The 15,631-nt window shown below is 62.6% G+C and overlaps 4 protein-coding genes across 4 annotated transcripts; all 4 read right to left on the minus strand.

The window, feature by feature from the left end:
* Positions 1–778: 778 nt before the first annotated feature.
* Positions 779–1,384, minus strand: LINJ_25_1740 (putative mitotic spindle checkpoint component; the record flags this gene model as incomplete). The annotated part of the gene is made up of 1 exon (XM_001466168.1): positions 779–1,384. One exon carries the CDS (start codon positions 1,382–1,384, stop codon positions 779–781), a length of 606 nt encoding a protein of 201 aa, XP_001466205.1.
* Positions 1,385–2,768: 1,384 nt separating this feature from the next.
* Positions 2,769–8,519, minus strand: LINJ_25_1750 (hypothetical protein, unknown function; the record flags this gene model as incomplete). The annotated part of the gene is made up of 1 exon (XM_001466169.1): positions 2,769–8,519. One exon carries the CDS (start codon positions 8,517–8,519, stop codon positions 2,769–2,771), a length of 5,751 nt encoding a protein of 1,916 aa, XP_001466206.1.
* Positions 8,520–9,541: 1,022 nt separating this feature from the next.
* On the minus strand, positions 9,542–10,378 carry LINJ_25_1760 (conserved hypothetical protein; the record flags this gene model as incomplete). Its single annotated transcript, XM_001466170.1, has 1 exon — positions 9,542–10,378. The coding sequence occupies one exon, from the start codon at positions 10,376–10,378 to the stop codon at positions 9,542–9,544; it is 837 nt and encodes a 278-aa protein (XP_001466207.1).
* Positions 10,379–11,994: 1,616 nt separating this feature from the next.
* LINJ_25_1770 (conserved hypothetical protein) lies at positions 11,995–15,477 on the minus strand (the record flags this gene model as incomplete). The annotated part of the gene is made up of 1 exon (XM_001466171.1): positions 11,995–15,477. One exon carries the CDS (start codon positions 15,475–15,477, stop codon positions 11,995–11,997), a length of 3,483 nt encoding a protein of 1,160 aa, XP_001466208.1.
* Between the last annotated feature and the right edge of the window lie 154 nt (positions 15,478–15,631).

Below are 15,631 nucleotides of genomic sequence, written 5' to 3' on the forward strand. Positions count from 1 at the left end.
ACCCCCACACGTGCACCAGCCGTCAAGGAAGAGGTGAAGCGATGACGATGGTTGAGGGCATGGAGAGAGAGAGAGGGGCGGTGAGTAAAGAAGGTGCAGGTCTACAACAAGACACACACACACACACACACACATGGGGCTGGGGGCGTATGCCGCAGTGCACACAGGGAATAGGGATAATAAAAAGGCGTGTGCGTGTTGAGCCAAAGAGAAGCGTCGGGCCACAAAATGCGCAAGCCTCGCCCAGTCTGCGTCCGCCGGCTTCTAATTTTGTGCCCACACTGCCCTCGCCATCGCGCCTTCGCGTGGTTGCGCGATCTTCAAGCCTCTGTGCGCCCACACACATACCGTTGAGACGACAGCAGAGGGAGAGGCGCGCTGATGAGGGGTGCCGCTGACCTTTTCGCTCTTTGCTTTTCTGCTGCTGCTGAAGATGCAGATGACCAAGGCGAGAGAAGTGGAAGGGAGGGAGGCGCGAAAGACACATGCATCGGCACATCGCATGCCCTGCCACCATCACCACCACGAGCATCCCATTCACGGCGTGCTCTCTCTCTCTTTACCCACACCCACAGTCCTAGTCCCCCCCCCCCTCCCAAGGCAGCATCAGATGGCCATCTAAGGAGGCAGTGAGCGGCCCGCACATGCAGACGCGGCAGCGCGTCAAAAGGAGGGGTAGGAAGAGAGGCGAGGTGGTTGCTTGCCTCCGTCGCCGCACTACTTCACGCCTCCATTCACCCCTCTTGCGCACGCGCACACACACGCGCTGGTGGCCCTGTTACTCACGATAGACCACACTCGTGTCGACGTGGTGGAAGGACGTGGTGAAGGAGCGCAGTTTGACTTCGGTGCCGCGCTTGAGCACTTGCGGGTCGCTCGGCTCCCACGCTGTCGACGGCACCTGCGCGTCTGCAGATGTGTACACGAGCAGGTCGAAGGCACACGGCTGTGTAATCACAGGCAGGAAGGACACGCAGGCGGTGATCTGCCGCATCACGGCTTGAATCTCCATGCGAACGTCCTCCTCGCTCTTGCGACCGCCGCCGTGCAAGCGCGACGACGACGCTGCGGGCTCTGTTTCTATGTTGATCTCCCACCGCTCCAGCGTCTGCACTGACGGAACGTCGGTAATAAGTATCACCAGACGCCGGCACGTTCCGTGCGCAATCCACGACGAAATCTGCTGTAGAAGCTCCGTCAGGTACGCGTTCAAATCTGCATCAGTGGAGATCATGAGCGACAGACCGAACTTCTTCACCTGCTGGAAGTCGTCTGGCGGGTAGACACCTCGCTGGTAGAGAATATTATTAATGGCAAAGCCGAGGTACTCCGTGACGGTGGCGACGGAGCCGGTGAGGGAGATGGCGTGAGTTGTCTGCGTCATGGCTCATGCCGTGCGCGCAGGCGTGCGCTCCTGAGGTGATGGGGACAAATGAGGGTGGAAAGAAGAGTGACGGCTCAGCGGAAGCCGCTGCCGTCCCGATATGTCCTTCCTTTACGTGTGTATGTGTGTATCCAAGTCGCTGAGCGACGCGCGCGCGCGCGAGAGTAGGTGCGGCGTCGCAGGCGCGCATTTGCATGCATGGGAGACGACCAATACAACCGAAGGGGAGGGGTGGTTATCGTGGAGGGAGAGTCGAGCGAGAGCGCCGTGGATGATGGCCTTGCTTGCCCATCATCCCCCTGTTACACAGACATTCGGTAGGGAGACGCCTCGTGACACATGTGTCGCATGTCTCAGTGATTTTTTCAGTATGTGCCCTTAGCGTTTGTAGGTGTATGCGGCGTCGACAAGTGTGTGCTGGGGCAGCGAGTGAGAGATACGCTATACCATACATAAACATATTCTCGACGTTTTGCGTCTTTCTCGCGACCATCGATAACAATGCCAAGCACACACACACACACACACACACACACACACACCACATGTGCCACAACATGGAGGGCATGCCATCTACCCCCGTGAAGTTACTGTATCACCACCGGCTCCATCACGAAGCCTCGCACAATTACGAAGACAGGAAAACAAAACAAAGAAACGGTCATAAAAAAAATAGCCTGCTAGCATACATCGTTCGCGCTCCCACACAGCCACACGCACACATATATACATATACATATATATATATATATATGTATACACACACATATATATATACAAACGTGTGTGCTTGGCCGTGTGTATTTATGCGCGGAGGCATATGCGAACCACCACCACTATGTAAAGCACACATGTGCGCATCCCACATTCAAAATTTCATCGCCGCCGTTGATATAACGCCACACCATTGGAACGAGCGGTCGCAGCAGCAGCAGCAGCAGGAGTCGGGGGAAGGAAAGGGAAGCGGATGGATACATACAGATACACATATAGATGTATAGGCACGCTCGTGATAGGAAGAGGTGAGGTGTGGTGGTGGTGGTGGTGGTGGGAAAGCACCAGTGACGACACCGGCCACGCGTGCAGCTTGCACAGACATACACGTCCACACAGACGAGCCTTTGACTCGTCCCAAGATACACGCAGACACGGACGCCCAAAGCGGGGGTTCCATGAGGACGGCTGCGCGCGGCTCGGATAAGTGCGCACGGAGAGAAGCTGATGCATCGCTGTGTGTGCGCGCGTGGTGCGCTCATGTCGATACAGAAACGAGCGCGTGGAAGCGCTACTAGAAATCGTGGGTGGATGCATTATGGTACTTGGTTGCGTACCTTACTGTACATGTGCGCGCCAGGATGGAGGTGCCACACCATCTCCCGATGCTTCACAGGAGCTCCACAAACTCGCTGTGAGTGGGCAGCCCGCTCTGCACCACGTACGTGCCCTCCACCACAAGCAGACGATGCTCCGTGGCGTCCACGAGCTTCCGCGCCGCCGCGTGCTCCAGCGACCATTCTTTTGGGTAGTGGATGTGCAGCAGATCGACCGCCTTGCGCGCCCATATCAGAGCATCGCCGCACTCACCGACAGTATAGAGCAACTTGGACAGCGCCTCCATGATGCGCACGGCGGCGAGCGAGTTGTCGCCGAGGTGGGACGCCTCGTAGAGGGCGAGCGACTGACCGTATTTTTCTCGAGCTTCGGTCGTGCAGCCTTGCGACTCAAGCATGGCTGCCCACATGAACAGCGTCTCGGCAAGGTGTAAGGCCTGCGAGACGGTGTCGAAGGATGTCTGAACGAGAGCGTTGCGCTGGGCCACGAGGTGCTCGCCTCGCTCGCGGGCCTCGGCGGCCTGCGCAGCGCAGCTTCGGACAGCCCTGCCGCCATAACCCTCGTTACCAGCGCTGCTACCCATCGCCTCTTGCTGCTCCAACATAAGCACATCCTTTGGCTTCAGCACATCGGTGGATACGAGCAGGACGCCGCGGCGGTCCAGCAGCCGCGTAGTCTGCTGCAGGCACTCGATGGCACTGTCCGTGTTCTTTAGCAAGTAAAACAGTTCCGCCGTGTTCCACAGCGGCACCACAAGTCTCTCGCTGTGCGGGCCGACGCGCTCTCGCAGGCGCTGCAGGCGCTCCTCGAACCGCGCGCAAAGAGTGGCCATGTCGAGATCAAGCACCGCCGTCGGCGGGCAAAGCAGAACCGCGCCCAGGAACTGCGTGTCCATCAAGATCAAGTCGTCCTCGGCCAAGCGGTTTGTCTGCGCAATGGCGTAGGCAGCGCTCAAGTGCTCGATGGCAGGCCGCCAACGCTGCTGTGCCTCGGCCATCAATCCAACCACGTAGTGGGCCATGAGCCGGTCGTAGGACTGCAGCCCGACCCCTCGCTCCAAGGCGGACATGCTGCGTGTGGCCAGGCTGGCGCTGTGCCGGCTATTGGTCACGTAGTGCTCGACGTAGGCGTAGAGCAGGTTGGCCCTGGCAGCAAGCGGGTGCAGAGGGCCGCGGGTGCGGACGACGCGGTCAGCCATCTCCTTCAGTATGGGCATGATATCTGTCACCTGCCCCGGCTGCATTCTGCTCTTCGCGAGCATAAGTCCCACCCACAGCACCGCCGCAAGGGTGGCGCGCTGATGGCGCTCCACGTGGCGATGCTTGCCGAGCACCAGCTCCTTTACCGCGCTCTCTACGACCTCTATGCCTTCCTGCTCGTGGTCGTTCTGGAGGAGCTGCGCGCCCGCAAAGCACAGCAAGTTCCACCGCAGCCGCTTCTGCGCCGCTTCCATCTTGGCTGCGACGTCGCCGGAATCCTCGCCTTCGCCGCTGCTCAAGGCGCTGGGGTGGCCGAAAACTCGCACCGGCTTAGCGGAGCCGCGGCCCGTCGTGAAAGCCCCCCGTCCGCGCCCACATGTGTGCAGCATCGTGGAGGTGCCGCTATCATCACCGTCGCCTGCTATGGACGGCCGCACCTGGCTCGGGAACACCGTGAAGAAGCCCTGCTCCATCTCCTGTAGGTCGCCTCTGCCGCGAAGCAGCTGCACCGCTTCCCGCAACAGTGTAACCATGTCTCCCGTGCTGACAGGTAATGCGCTGCCGGCTGCACTGCGCTTCTGCTGCATGTCGTCGTTGGCGGTGGTGGCTGCCCCGGTGGCGGCGAGAGCGCCCGCCGTGGCTCCGACGGGCCCGCTACGCCGGAGGTACGTCTTCGCGAACACCAGCACAAGGCGCAGCTGCGCTTGTTGTAGGGGCTGCGCCGCGCGCGCCACACTGTCGCTGCCATGGTCCACTGGAAGCATGTTGAGCTCGAGGTTATCTATGTAGTGTGGAAGCCGATCGCGCTTACCGGCCGCGACACAGGCGACGGTACACAGCAGCTCTGCCTCGACCACCTCGTACGCGTCGGGGACGTCGTCGCAGAGCTGACGCGTGAGCATCACGACATCCTCGGCGATTGTGGCGGCTGTGACGTAGTCGCCGTAGAAAAAGTACGCCTCCGCCAAGTCGCGTTGCGCCGCGTTCACCAGCGCGTCCGTATCACCCTCCAGCAGGCACAGCGTGTGGACACGCTGAAGCGCGTACTCGACGGCCTCGCCGTAGGCCCCGACAATCAGCATGGTCGTCATGGACAGCTCCAGTGCGTCTTCCAGCGAGCGCAGTAACTCGATGTCCTTCCCAGAGAGCCTCGCGTTGCCGTCAGGCCCACCGCCGCTCGTGCACACCTTCCTTGGCGAGGCAGGCGACCCAGCAGACAGGATCGCCGCTGCCGCTTGTTGCAGCCCTTCTCGGGTGCCGCGCGTTAGGGCGGTTGTCTTAAGCAAGGCGCTGTGGCAGAACTGGTTGCAGAGCTGCACCGTGTCGTTGTACAGCTGCGTCGACGCCCGTTCCTCTTCCACTGCCAAGCACAAGATGAGCCGCCGCAGCATCGCAAACGTCTTTTCCGTTGTCACTTCGACCGAGGCCTTGAGCTGAACGCCGCCGCCGGCGCTGCAGCCGTTCGCCGTGACGCCGCCGCGGTTTGCGAGGATGGCGAAGGGGTTGTTGATGTTGGGGCTGCTGTTACAGAAGATGCTGTCGGCGCCACCGCTCAAGTTGCGCGACGCTGCCGTGGAGGACCCGCGGCGGGGGTGCACGGATGCGCGTCTGCCACTGCCACTGACGCTGCTGTTGCCGATGCCGCCGTTACACAAGTACAAGTTGGCGATCATACCAGCCAGCGCGCCGTCGCTGAGTTCCTGAAGGGCCTCGTGCTTGAAGCGGGTTCGTGGTTCACTGCGCAGGAGGTCCTTGTCCTCCTCGCGGAACAGGGTTATCAGGCGGTCCTGCCACCCGGTCAGCCGCATGTAGCCCAGCGGCGACTGCAGACTGTCCATGAAGAAGAAGGTGGTCGGCAGGGGAGGGCAGCGCAGCTCGCGGTTCGCCGCCGCGTCGGCGTCGCAGACGTCGCCACTCTTCCCCGGGGTCGTCTCGGAGCCGTCGCCGTGGCGGTGCGCCGGCGAGGCCTGGCCGTCGCTGTTTGACGCACTGTTCGGCCACTGCGGCTCCCATGAGGTCGTGGCTGGTGCTGAGACAGGCCCGTTTGTGCCCGACTGCGGCTCGAGCTCCAGCACCTCCACCTTTGGCTTGCGCCGCTTCCGTTCCTTGCCTACCGACGATGTCGCCGGCTGGCTTCGACTGTCAGAGTCCACCGCCGATGTCCCGCTCAGGTCCTTGTCGCCCTCGTCATTCGACAATGTGGTTCTCGCCTGCGGCGGACTACCGCTGCTCGAGGTCGCGGATGCACGCCGCGGCTGTTGATGACACCATTTCTGGGCCGCTGCTCCTTGCTCGGCCTTATCTCCTGCCTGCTGCATCTTGCGCTGCTGCAGCCGGCGGAGCCGCGTTGTCTCTGTGTAACAGGCGTAGCGCAGCTCGTGTGGATTGGTGGCAGGAAAGAGGTAGTGATGGGCGCGATGCCGGCTGTCCGCCTTCTTGCCCACCGTGCCGTTCCCTCCGCGGAGGTCGTGAGCAGCTCCACCTGCCGCGGCGCCGTTTTGTGCTGCTGGTGCATAAGCTGCCGAGATGGCCACCGCCGCCGCTTCTGCGACGTTGCGTGCGGCCATGCTCTGCACATCAAGGCTGTTGCGCCGCGGCTGGCCTAAGGGTGCTTGCTTCTCCAGCTGTGCCACTGGATTCGGTGCTCCGGCGGCCACGCCGTCCTTCGCTGGGGACGGCGTGCGGTTTATACGACCTGCACTGGTCCCTGACACCGCCGCTGGGATCGACCCGGTGGCCTCTTGGTTGAAGTGGGCGAGGGAAAGAGAAAAGCCGTCTGCGCCTTGCGCTTCTGCGCCACTGCTGTCGCGAGCAGAGCGCTGTGCCATGGCGGCGGCGTTTGCCGCAGTTCCGGCCGTGATCGCGCGCGCAAATCGCGCTGCGGCCGACGGCACGTGTGCGTAATGCGTGCCACCACCACCCATAGTGCTGGCGACCGTCTGGTCACGCTCTGCCTTGGTGGCAGCTGCGCTCGTGCTATGCTGCAACACGAGATGGCAGGTCAGCGTGTTGCTGCTCTTCAGCACAGCCCCTGCGTCCGGGTCCACGCTGCCGCAGTCCACGCCGGTGATGGTGAGCTTTGCTGTGCCTTGCAGCGAGGTGTTGAGCTCCATGAAAAGGTCCCCGGTGCTGGCGTTGATGTACGGTGGCGCAACGAACAGGTTCCTCACTGACGCGACCACCTTGTACTCGAGCACGCGCTCCAGCCCGACCTGCTCGCCTAAGCCGGGCCGCAGCCCAACGAGATGGTGAATGCAGTACAACCCACTGCTACCAATGCGGTCCTCGCGGGTGATGTCGAGGCCGACATTTTCTTCCTCATGCATGAGCGCAGACTTCGCTGTGCGCGGGCGCCCACCGACCGAGGCCACTGCCGCCCCGGCCACCGGCGTGCCGCCGCCAACGGCTGTGGCAGAGTCTGTCGTATACTCGCGCTGCATCACGAGGGTGGTTGTGTCCACCCTAAAGCGAACCGAGTTCAGCGTCGCCACCGGCGCACCGTTGCTCGCCGTCGTGAAGGCTATCGCGGGGGGCGGAAGTGTGTCGGCAGTCGGGATGCTCACATCCCAGTCAATGCGCCGTCGAGCACTTGCGAGGGTCTTGAGCTGTGCTTCGGCCCCCGTAAGCTCGGGAAGCAGCTCTTGGGCGAGGTGATACTGCAGCCGTGGCGGCTCCAACGCACCGCTGCGCGGGTTTGTGTGGGCAACCTCGATCACATCCTCGCCTGTGGTGCCGTAGAGGCGACGCAAAAGGCCGAGCGAGCTCGCCGTGGCGGTGTTTTCGAGGGTCTGCTGCAGCAGCGGTACGTTCTCGGCGCGAGGGCGACCGGTGCGGATCGCCTCCACCGTGACTACGGCGTCATCTGTGCCTCTGCAGACCGAGGGCGAGGCGGCGCAGGTCGGCGACGCTGCCCGTCCGCGTGACCGGCGAGAGGCGCCGCCACTGGCCGCCCCCCACGTCCCTCCAAATGCGCGGGTTCTGTCCGGAGACCCGCTTTTGCGCTGCGTTTCGTCGCCGGCCGAGGCAGCCGCTGCCGCCGCGACGCGGGTATCGTTGAGCTGCGGCCCAATACCTGGGCGGAGAAGCGCGTCAGGAAGTACGCTCAACGAACGCACTTCGCGTATTTCCTCTTGGACAGATGGCGACACCATTAGCTGCGGGTTCACCACGGCGCCGCCGACAACGTAGTAGGCCGGCGCCTCGGTTGCCGTGGGCGCTGCCGCCGGCGCCGCCTGAGAGCTCGGAAGCGCTCTCACGCACGTCTGACGAGTTATGCACGTCTCTGCATTGGGTGGGCGTGGGACCCGCGCCGCATCCGAGAAGTTACGTGCAGCGTAGTGGGTGGAAGGCATCCGCTGCGCTGCTGGTGTGCCCCGCATGGAAGCAGAAGACAGCCATGGCCGCGCCGCTGCGGCAGGGCGCGATACGGGAGGGCTGTGCGGCGCCATGTGCCCAAGGCTTGGGACGATTGCTTGCTGCTGCTTGCCTGACCGCGCGTTCGGACGCCGGTAGCTGCTGGCCGATCGAGCCGGAGGTGCGCGCGAAGCCAACTTTGACGGTGACGTCATCGTTGGCCCGCGCACCGCCGAGTCACCTTTTGGCATATTCGAGCAGGCGGGGGGGGGAGAGCGTTCTGCGGCCGCGAGCCGGGAGAGGCACTGCGGCGCTGGACTGTGGGTGGTGCCGCGGCGCTCTGTGCAACGCGGCGTACGTGTTTGTGCGTGGGTGGAGTGGAGGGGTAGGGGTGGGGTTGGCGCCAGTCCACTGAAAACAGGATCAAGGGGAAAGGGGGTGTGAGAGGAGCAGGGCGGGGGCGATGCAGATGCGGAAAAAGGAGTCACCGAGAGCCACGCTCAATACATGAAAAGAGAAGAGTGTAGCAGCCATGACAAGACCAAACCGAATGGCACACGTACACACACGTGATGTGGGGCGTGTGAGAGCGTGCGTTGGGGAGGTGTGCGTGCGTGTGTGCAAGACAAGGAGAGACTTGGTGCGCGCTGACACCCTAACTTTACAAGTAGTACCTTTCTGTTTCTTATCCGCGTGTGTCACAGGCCCCACATCGCGTGGTGTGAAGCAGTGCTAGACACACGCTGGCGCTTCGCCCATCAGGTGGCTGGTACAGGCGTGTTCGCAGTAGCGGGTCGATCCGACGCAACGCCATCCGGGCCCTGACCGCCGACACCCGTAGCAGTAAACCGCCCTGACCTCCCCACGTCGTAAGCGCTTGACTCTGTCACCACCAACAGTAGCTCGGCATTCAGCAGGAACAGGAGGAGGAGGGGGGCTGCTTGGCCCTCCGCACAGATAGAGAGATGGGGGTGGGGGCGCCCGGGGCCCTGAGATACGACGCACTGAGAGGGGCGCGTGCCCGCCACACCTGTCATCCGGGGATGACGGAGTGGGCGTAAAGGTAAAGGATGGGGTCGATGGTGTGTGTATAAGTTACGGCAAGGCCATCAATAAGACCGAAGAGAGTAGGAGTCGGGACATGGCAAGAGGTAAGGGTCGAGGGGGGGGGGGCGGAAGTGACGAGCAAGCGAGAAAACGCCTACGCGCTGCGTCTGCCGTGGCACCGTCACCAACACCCCACCAAAACAGCCAAGAAGCCTTTGCGCTTCGCCTACTCGAGCATGCGCTCCTTCAGATTGTTCAGTGCTGTGGCCACGTACGTCCACTCGTGGACGATGTGATGAAAGGCGCCCATATCGCCGTCATTCCAGCTCTTGACGGCGTCCTTGAAGTAGCCAACGGCGCGGTCCTCGAGGTCGAAGCGGAGCACAGACCACTGCCGACGCACGCCCTCGTCTGACGAGTCGCCAGCGAAGATCAACTCGTTCATAGCCAGCATCTCCATGAGGAAGTCATCGCTCATGGGGGCATCGGGTCGCACCTCACGCGCCTTCATGGTGCGCTGGTCGTCCTCGACCAGCAGCTCCTCCTCCTCTGCTGCACTGAGCGGGCTACCCTTGACTTCTTCGGCCTTCACGAGGCGAGAGAGGTAGCGGCAGCGCGAATACGGCGCCCGCAGAGTCTCATACGCGGCGTTGGCGTACGTGGAGACATCGGTGCTGCTCTTCGTTTCGTTGGAGGTGCACGCAAACGGCAGCGGCGATCCCGAAGTCGCGGGGGCAACATCGGCTGCCTCTGCCTGCTGCTGCTGCGCCTGCACGTGCCGTTGGTCGGGGTGCACGAGGCGCTGGAGGTTGTGGTACTTCTTCTGCAGCGCCGCCACATCGAGGTCGGGGTGCTTGGCAATCCGGAAGAAATGAAAGTAGTTACCTTTTCCTGCATCAGTGCTGGGCGCGGCTGGCGTGGCGGAGGCGAAGGAGGAGCATCGGCGCTGCTGCTGCGCCATCCAGGGCAGAGAGGCATCCCAGCACGCGACAGGAGCGTGCGACCGCAGCACAAGACCCTTGAATACCCGCGGTCGCGCGAAGAGAGAACACTGGGCGAGCATCTCGGTGAGTCTTGCAACTAAGATGGCCGTGGTGCCAGCTCGGAGAGGGGGAGGGAGGAAGAGGAGGACTCAGCTTGGGGAGCCGCACGCAATCCAGTAACACAGAGAGAGAAGTGTGCGTGTGCATCTGTGTGTGTGCCGGGGCGGCGGAGGACCGGTTAAGAGGTGGATCGACAGTGGCGGTGCATCAAAGGGGTGGTCATCGCACCAGTTCGTTGTCCTGGCAGCAGTAGGGAGGAGCGGAAGCGGCGTTCAGCGGCCGTTATACCAGGTGCGCAGGATGGATAAATCCACATACATGCGCATCGCGGACGGGGTGCCCTCTCGTGGCGGGTCTAGAGAACGGAGCCAGCGATTCGAACTGGAGAACCTGATAAACGCGCAGGGGAGAGAGGCGGGAGAGGCTGCGGCGACGTCTTCGTGAGAAGCCACCGCGCACACGGGCACATCCACGATCACATGACGACGGCAACTGTTGTTAACGGCAGTTAGTTGTACAGTAGGAAACGGAAGGACGAAGCAACGAACAACGTAAAAGTGTTTGCAGGGTAGCGGGAGGGGAACAGCGATGACAGCGGGGTGATGGTAGCGTATAGAACATGCGACAAGAGGAGCAGGATAGAGGGATCTGCTCACGAGCGCGGAGGACAAGGAAGCGAAAGAGGGACGACAGAGAAGGACGGAGCGTGCAGAGACGATGCCTCCAAGAACACAAGAAAGCCTTCCATTATACAACAGAGGTAGAGAAGCGATAAAGAAAGGAGGCCCGCACACACGCACGCACGCACGCGAGGGAAGGCGAGAGGCAAACACAGAGTCACACAGTACAGTCCTGTACGTAAGCAGGAGGTGACATGGTACTTGTCTGTGTGGGAAAGCACGACGGCGGCGGTGGTGGAGTTGGGGGCGCGAGGAAGGGTAGCAACAAGTAATGAAGAAAAACACTTTTGCTTTTCGTTTCCGTTTTCTTTTTCATATCAGCCAATCATGAGACACGTGCGCGCACACACATAAACACACACACACACACACGCATACATATATATATATATATACCTTTATGTACATAAGCCCTAAAGTGCTGAAAGAGCTGTATCTGCGCATACACGCAGACGCACAGATATGCACGCCACAACGCGCATCTCCTTTATCAGCTGCTTCGACGGGAAGGGAGGGGGAACGGTGTGTGTGTGCGTGTGATACATCTACGACCTAGACGCTCAACGCCATGACGAGGAGACGAAATAGAGAAGGCAAGCGAAGATAGAGAGAGGGCTAGAAGACAGTGAAGTAAGAGAAGGGGAAGGGGTGGGTAGTCTGCGCAAGGGGAGAGCAGAGGCATGCTTCACACGGAGATCGAAACCTCGCATCATCACCAATGCCGATGCGTCTTTCCATGAAAGGCGGATACACCAGACCACAGCGAAACAAGGAGGATCGCAGCAGCCGCAGTCGGTACCGTCTTGGTGTCAAACCCCACCCTTCACACACGTTGGCAAGGAGGAGGCAGAGTGTAGACCGGTGAGGTTGGGAGCATCACACCACTTGCATCATCCGCATCCTTGCATTCCCCCTCCTGAGCCTCAGCTGCCGCTACACGCTGCTCGCGCGGCGCGCTAACGGCGGCCAGTGTAGGCGGCCAGCACCTGCGCAGGGTCAAGGAGACGCAACGCTTCACTCGTTGTCGCAGACGGGCCGGCCGCCGCCAGCGCGGCCTCGATGCGTGCAGCGTGCATTTTCACTGCCTGCACGCGGTGGAAGAGGAGGGGCAGCGTTGCCGCAGCACCGCCGCCCTTCTGACCTGCATGATCGGCAGTGGCTATGACGCTGGCGGCTGCCGTCGCCGACGTCGCACGCGTCAGCTTTTCCTCCAGGTAGGCGACGCGCGAGCGCACAAAAGCCGGCGAGAAGAGAAGTGCGGTCAGAACCGCGGTGAGGGTGAGCTGTGTATCGACCCGCTGCCGTGGATGCTGCTGCAGGAGCATCTGCGCGGCTTTCGCGGAGGAGCGCGTTTGGGGGCCCACTGCAGAGGGCACAGACAAAAGGGACGCTGAAGCCCCGCCGTCGGGGAAGAAGGTCAGTGCTGCAGCCCTGGCCGGCTTCCTGCTCTTCGCCTCGGCGCTGCCGTTCTCCTCCGTCACCAGCAGCGACTCCTTCTTGTTCCTGAACCCGGCGCTAGAGGAACGAGGCTGAAGCTCTGCGGCGGTGGCCTTCAACATCGACGCCGCCGCCATGGTTCTCTCGTGCAGGGCGTGGTGCGCCGCAAGGGCCTCGCACATCGACTCCACGCCCTCCTCGGCCACAGGCGCCCGCAGCAGCGTCAGCAACGGACCCAGCACGTGCGATGCGTACGGGCCGATCGGCCGCACAAGGTGTTGCACTGCCTCGGGGTCCTGCAGGGAAACCGGAGGGGCAGAGGCGGCTGCAGCGTTGGCTCTGGCTCCCGCATTGCTGCTGATTATGGCCTCCGCAGGGGATGCCGTGTTGGCGGCGCTGCTGTTACTGCTCTTGCGGATGAGGCTGACCGACCCGCCGGCGTCCTCGCTGCTCTTGCCAAGGACCACTACAACGCTGGGGTTTCCTCCAGCCGTCGCTCCTGCCACTATGTAGGGGCCTGTGAGAAGCTGCCACACCAGCTGTGGCTCCCTACGCAGCGCCGCTCGCGCAGCGTCCAGGGCAGCGGCCACCGTTGGCACTCCTCCGACGGCGTCGGCGCCGCCACCACGCGTGGCAGCCAAGCCCGCCGAGCCGGCCCTAGTATTGCCTCTGTGTGCAGTTCCCTTGGACGCGGCAAAGCATTTTCGGTCTTGCTGGGAGGCAGGGCCACGAACGTTGCCTCCACCGCCGCCTGCCGCGTTTCCGACGTTGTCGGGATGCGACAAGACTGTCATGGCCTGCCTCGCCGCCACGGCGGTGCTCACGACCTCGCCGGCTCCGCTTTCGCTCCCGAGGGCGGACCACTCGCGCAGCGGCAGCAGGCGCAGTAGTTCAGCGCCACCATACTCGCCCTCCACCGCCTGGAGCTCCTTCAAGGAGTAGACGTCGTGCAGTAGCACCAGAATCTCCGTGAGCGCCTCCTGCTGAGTTGTGGCGGGCGAGACCACACCGATGCAGTTGGGGGTCGCTTCTGAGGCTCCGGTGGCGCCCAGTGAAGCCGCAACGACTCGCGGCGACCTGGCGACGGATTCCTTGGCACCACTAACCGCGGTGCGCGCGCTCGCGCCTTCCCACGGCGGCGGAATGATGGCATACTTGGTTTCCTGAATGGCACGCAAAGTGCTGAACTCAACGGGAATGCTGGTGGCGGCAGCGACAGTGGGCGGCGGCGGCGATGGTGCGACATTACGCCGCCCTGACCCTACACGCTCCTGCACAACGGACAGCTTCTTCAGTGGTCCCAGCGAGCCCTGCCGTGCGGTTGCGACGCGGACAACCTGAGCGGAGGCCTCAAGGGTACGCTGCAGCGTGGTGAGTCGATCAGGCGCCAACCCCTCCACAGGCAGCAGCCGGCTCACTGCAGGTGGAGAGGTCGCGGTCGGAAGGAGCGGCGCTGTGCCCTTGCACGATGTCGCCGAGCCGCCTCGGACGGCACGAAAATACAAACTATTGTGTACCGAGGGCAGCAGTGGGGTAGCGATCGCGGCTGAGGGGAGGGGGCCTGATCTCGTGGATGCTGCTGCTGCTAGCTGCGAGGTGGCTGACTCAGGTGTGCCGGCCGTCTCGGCAGACGAGGGAAAGAGAGGGCGATCAAACGGCACGTCGATCGTCACGTTCAGCGCTGCTTTGCCGCTGTCGACACTCACGTGTGTCGGCGCCGGTGCTGCCGTGATACTGGTCGTTGCAGGCGAGACGGACAGTGTCTTGATCTGCTTGCGGCCCGCGTGCAGCGGCGATGACGGGGCTGAAGGACCGGCGGAGCCGAATACCGGCACTCGAAAGCTAGGGGCAGAGTGGAAGGCGTTCTGCGTGTCCGGCCTTTCCCCGTTTCCTTCGGCGCTCTCCGAAGCCGCTGCCGCCGCTGCCATCTGCGTCCGTTGCCAGCCATCAGCGGAGAGCGGCATGCCCGGCTGCGAGAGTGTCCAGACAGCGTGAAAGGACTCCCATATCTCCTCTTGCTGTCGACAGGCAGCAGCGGTGCTCTGCGCTGCCGCTTCCTGTGCTTGCCGCTGTTGGCGAAGGTAGGCCGCGTAGGCGCGCTCCAAGTCCTTCGCCGTGGGAGACTTGGCGAAGGGGTCGCCCGCCGCTCTAAGCCCTTTCGTGCAACTCGGCGAGGTACGCGGCCGAGCACTGCTCACCGCAGTAGCAGTGGAAGTGGCGGTGCTGCACGAACGGTTCTCGTGTGTGAGCCCGTTCCACCGCGCCGGTGCCGCTGCCTCCTCGCGCTCCTTTGGTGTGACGGACTGGCGATCAAGCACCTCCACCTGGGGGAGCGCCGCTATACATCGCTCGCGGTATCGCGGCTCCCCTGTGACCGGGTTGCCGCGCAGGTCCAGAAAGCGAAGGTTTCGCAGCCGCTTCAGGGCATCCAGCACCTTGCCGAGGCCTGTAAGCTGATTGTGCGCCAGCGACAGGTGCTCCAAGAGGAAGAGGCGCGGGATGTCAGTACCACCCGCTATGTCGCTGATGCGGTTGTACGCGGCGTGGAGGTGAGTCAGCTGCCGACATCCGCGGTAAAGGGGAGGCGGTGGCGGGAGAAGGGGGAGTCCATCAGCGGCGGTTATGGTCGAGGCAGGCGAGGATGCACCCAGCGTCGATGATGGCAAGAGCAGATTGTGGAGGGTTTCGAGTGCGTTGTGCGCCAAGACGATGCAGCGCAGGTGCTCAAAGCGAAGAAAGTTGGGGTGCAGCGAGGTGAAGCCGCGGCGGCTGCAGACGTACTCGACCACCTCCGGCACTGCTGTCGAGGGAATGTTCAGCTCAGCCAGCGGGTCGCACACAAGAGAGGCGCCGCTTCTGGAAGCAAGGAACGCTTCGGTACCGTGGCTGCTGCCGCTCAGCTGCGCGGCAACGGGCGCCGACCCGCTGCAGAGTTTTCTCGCCTGCGGCCTGGCCTCACGACGTAAAATGTCGTGGTAGCGCCGCTGATCGTCCGCCCGCATACTCCACCTTCTTTGCCAATACCGCGTGTGTACGTGTGTGTGCGCGTACGTGTATGAATGCTAGCCTCCTTGCACCGATGAAGGAAGAGGGATGAAGGATCGAGGTGGAGATGGAGCGGAGGCGTGCACAGAGAGCGGTTGATGTGCGCGCTGA

This window comes from Leishmania infantum, chromosome 25 (assembly GCF_000002875.2).
Source record: "Leishmania infantum JPCM5 genome chromosome 25".
In the NCBI taxonomy this organism is placed as follows: domain Eukaryota; phylum Euglenozoa; class Kinetoplastea; order Trypanosomatida; family Trypanosomatidae; genus Leishmania; species Leishmania infantum.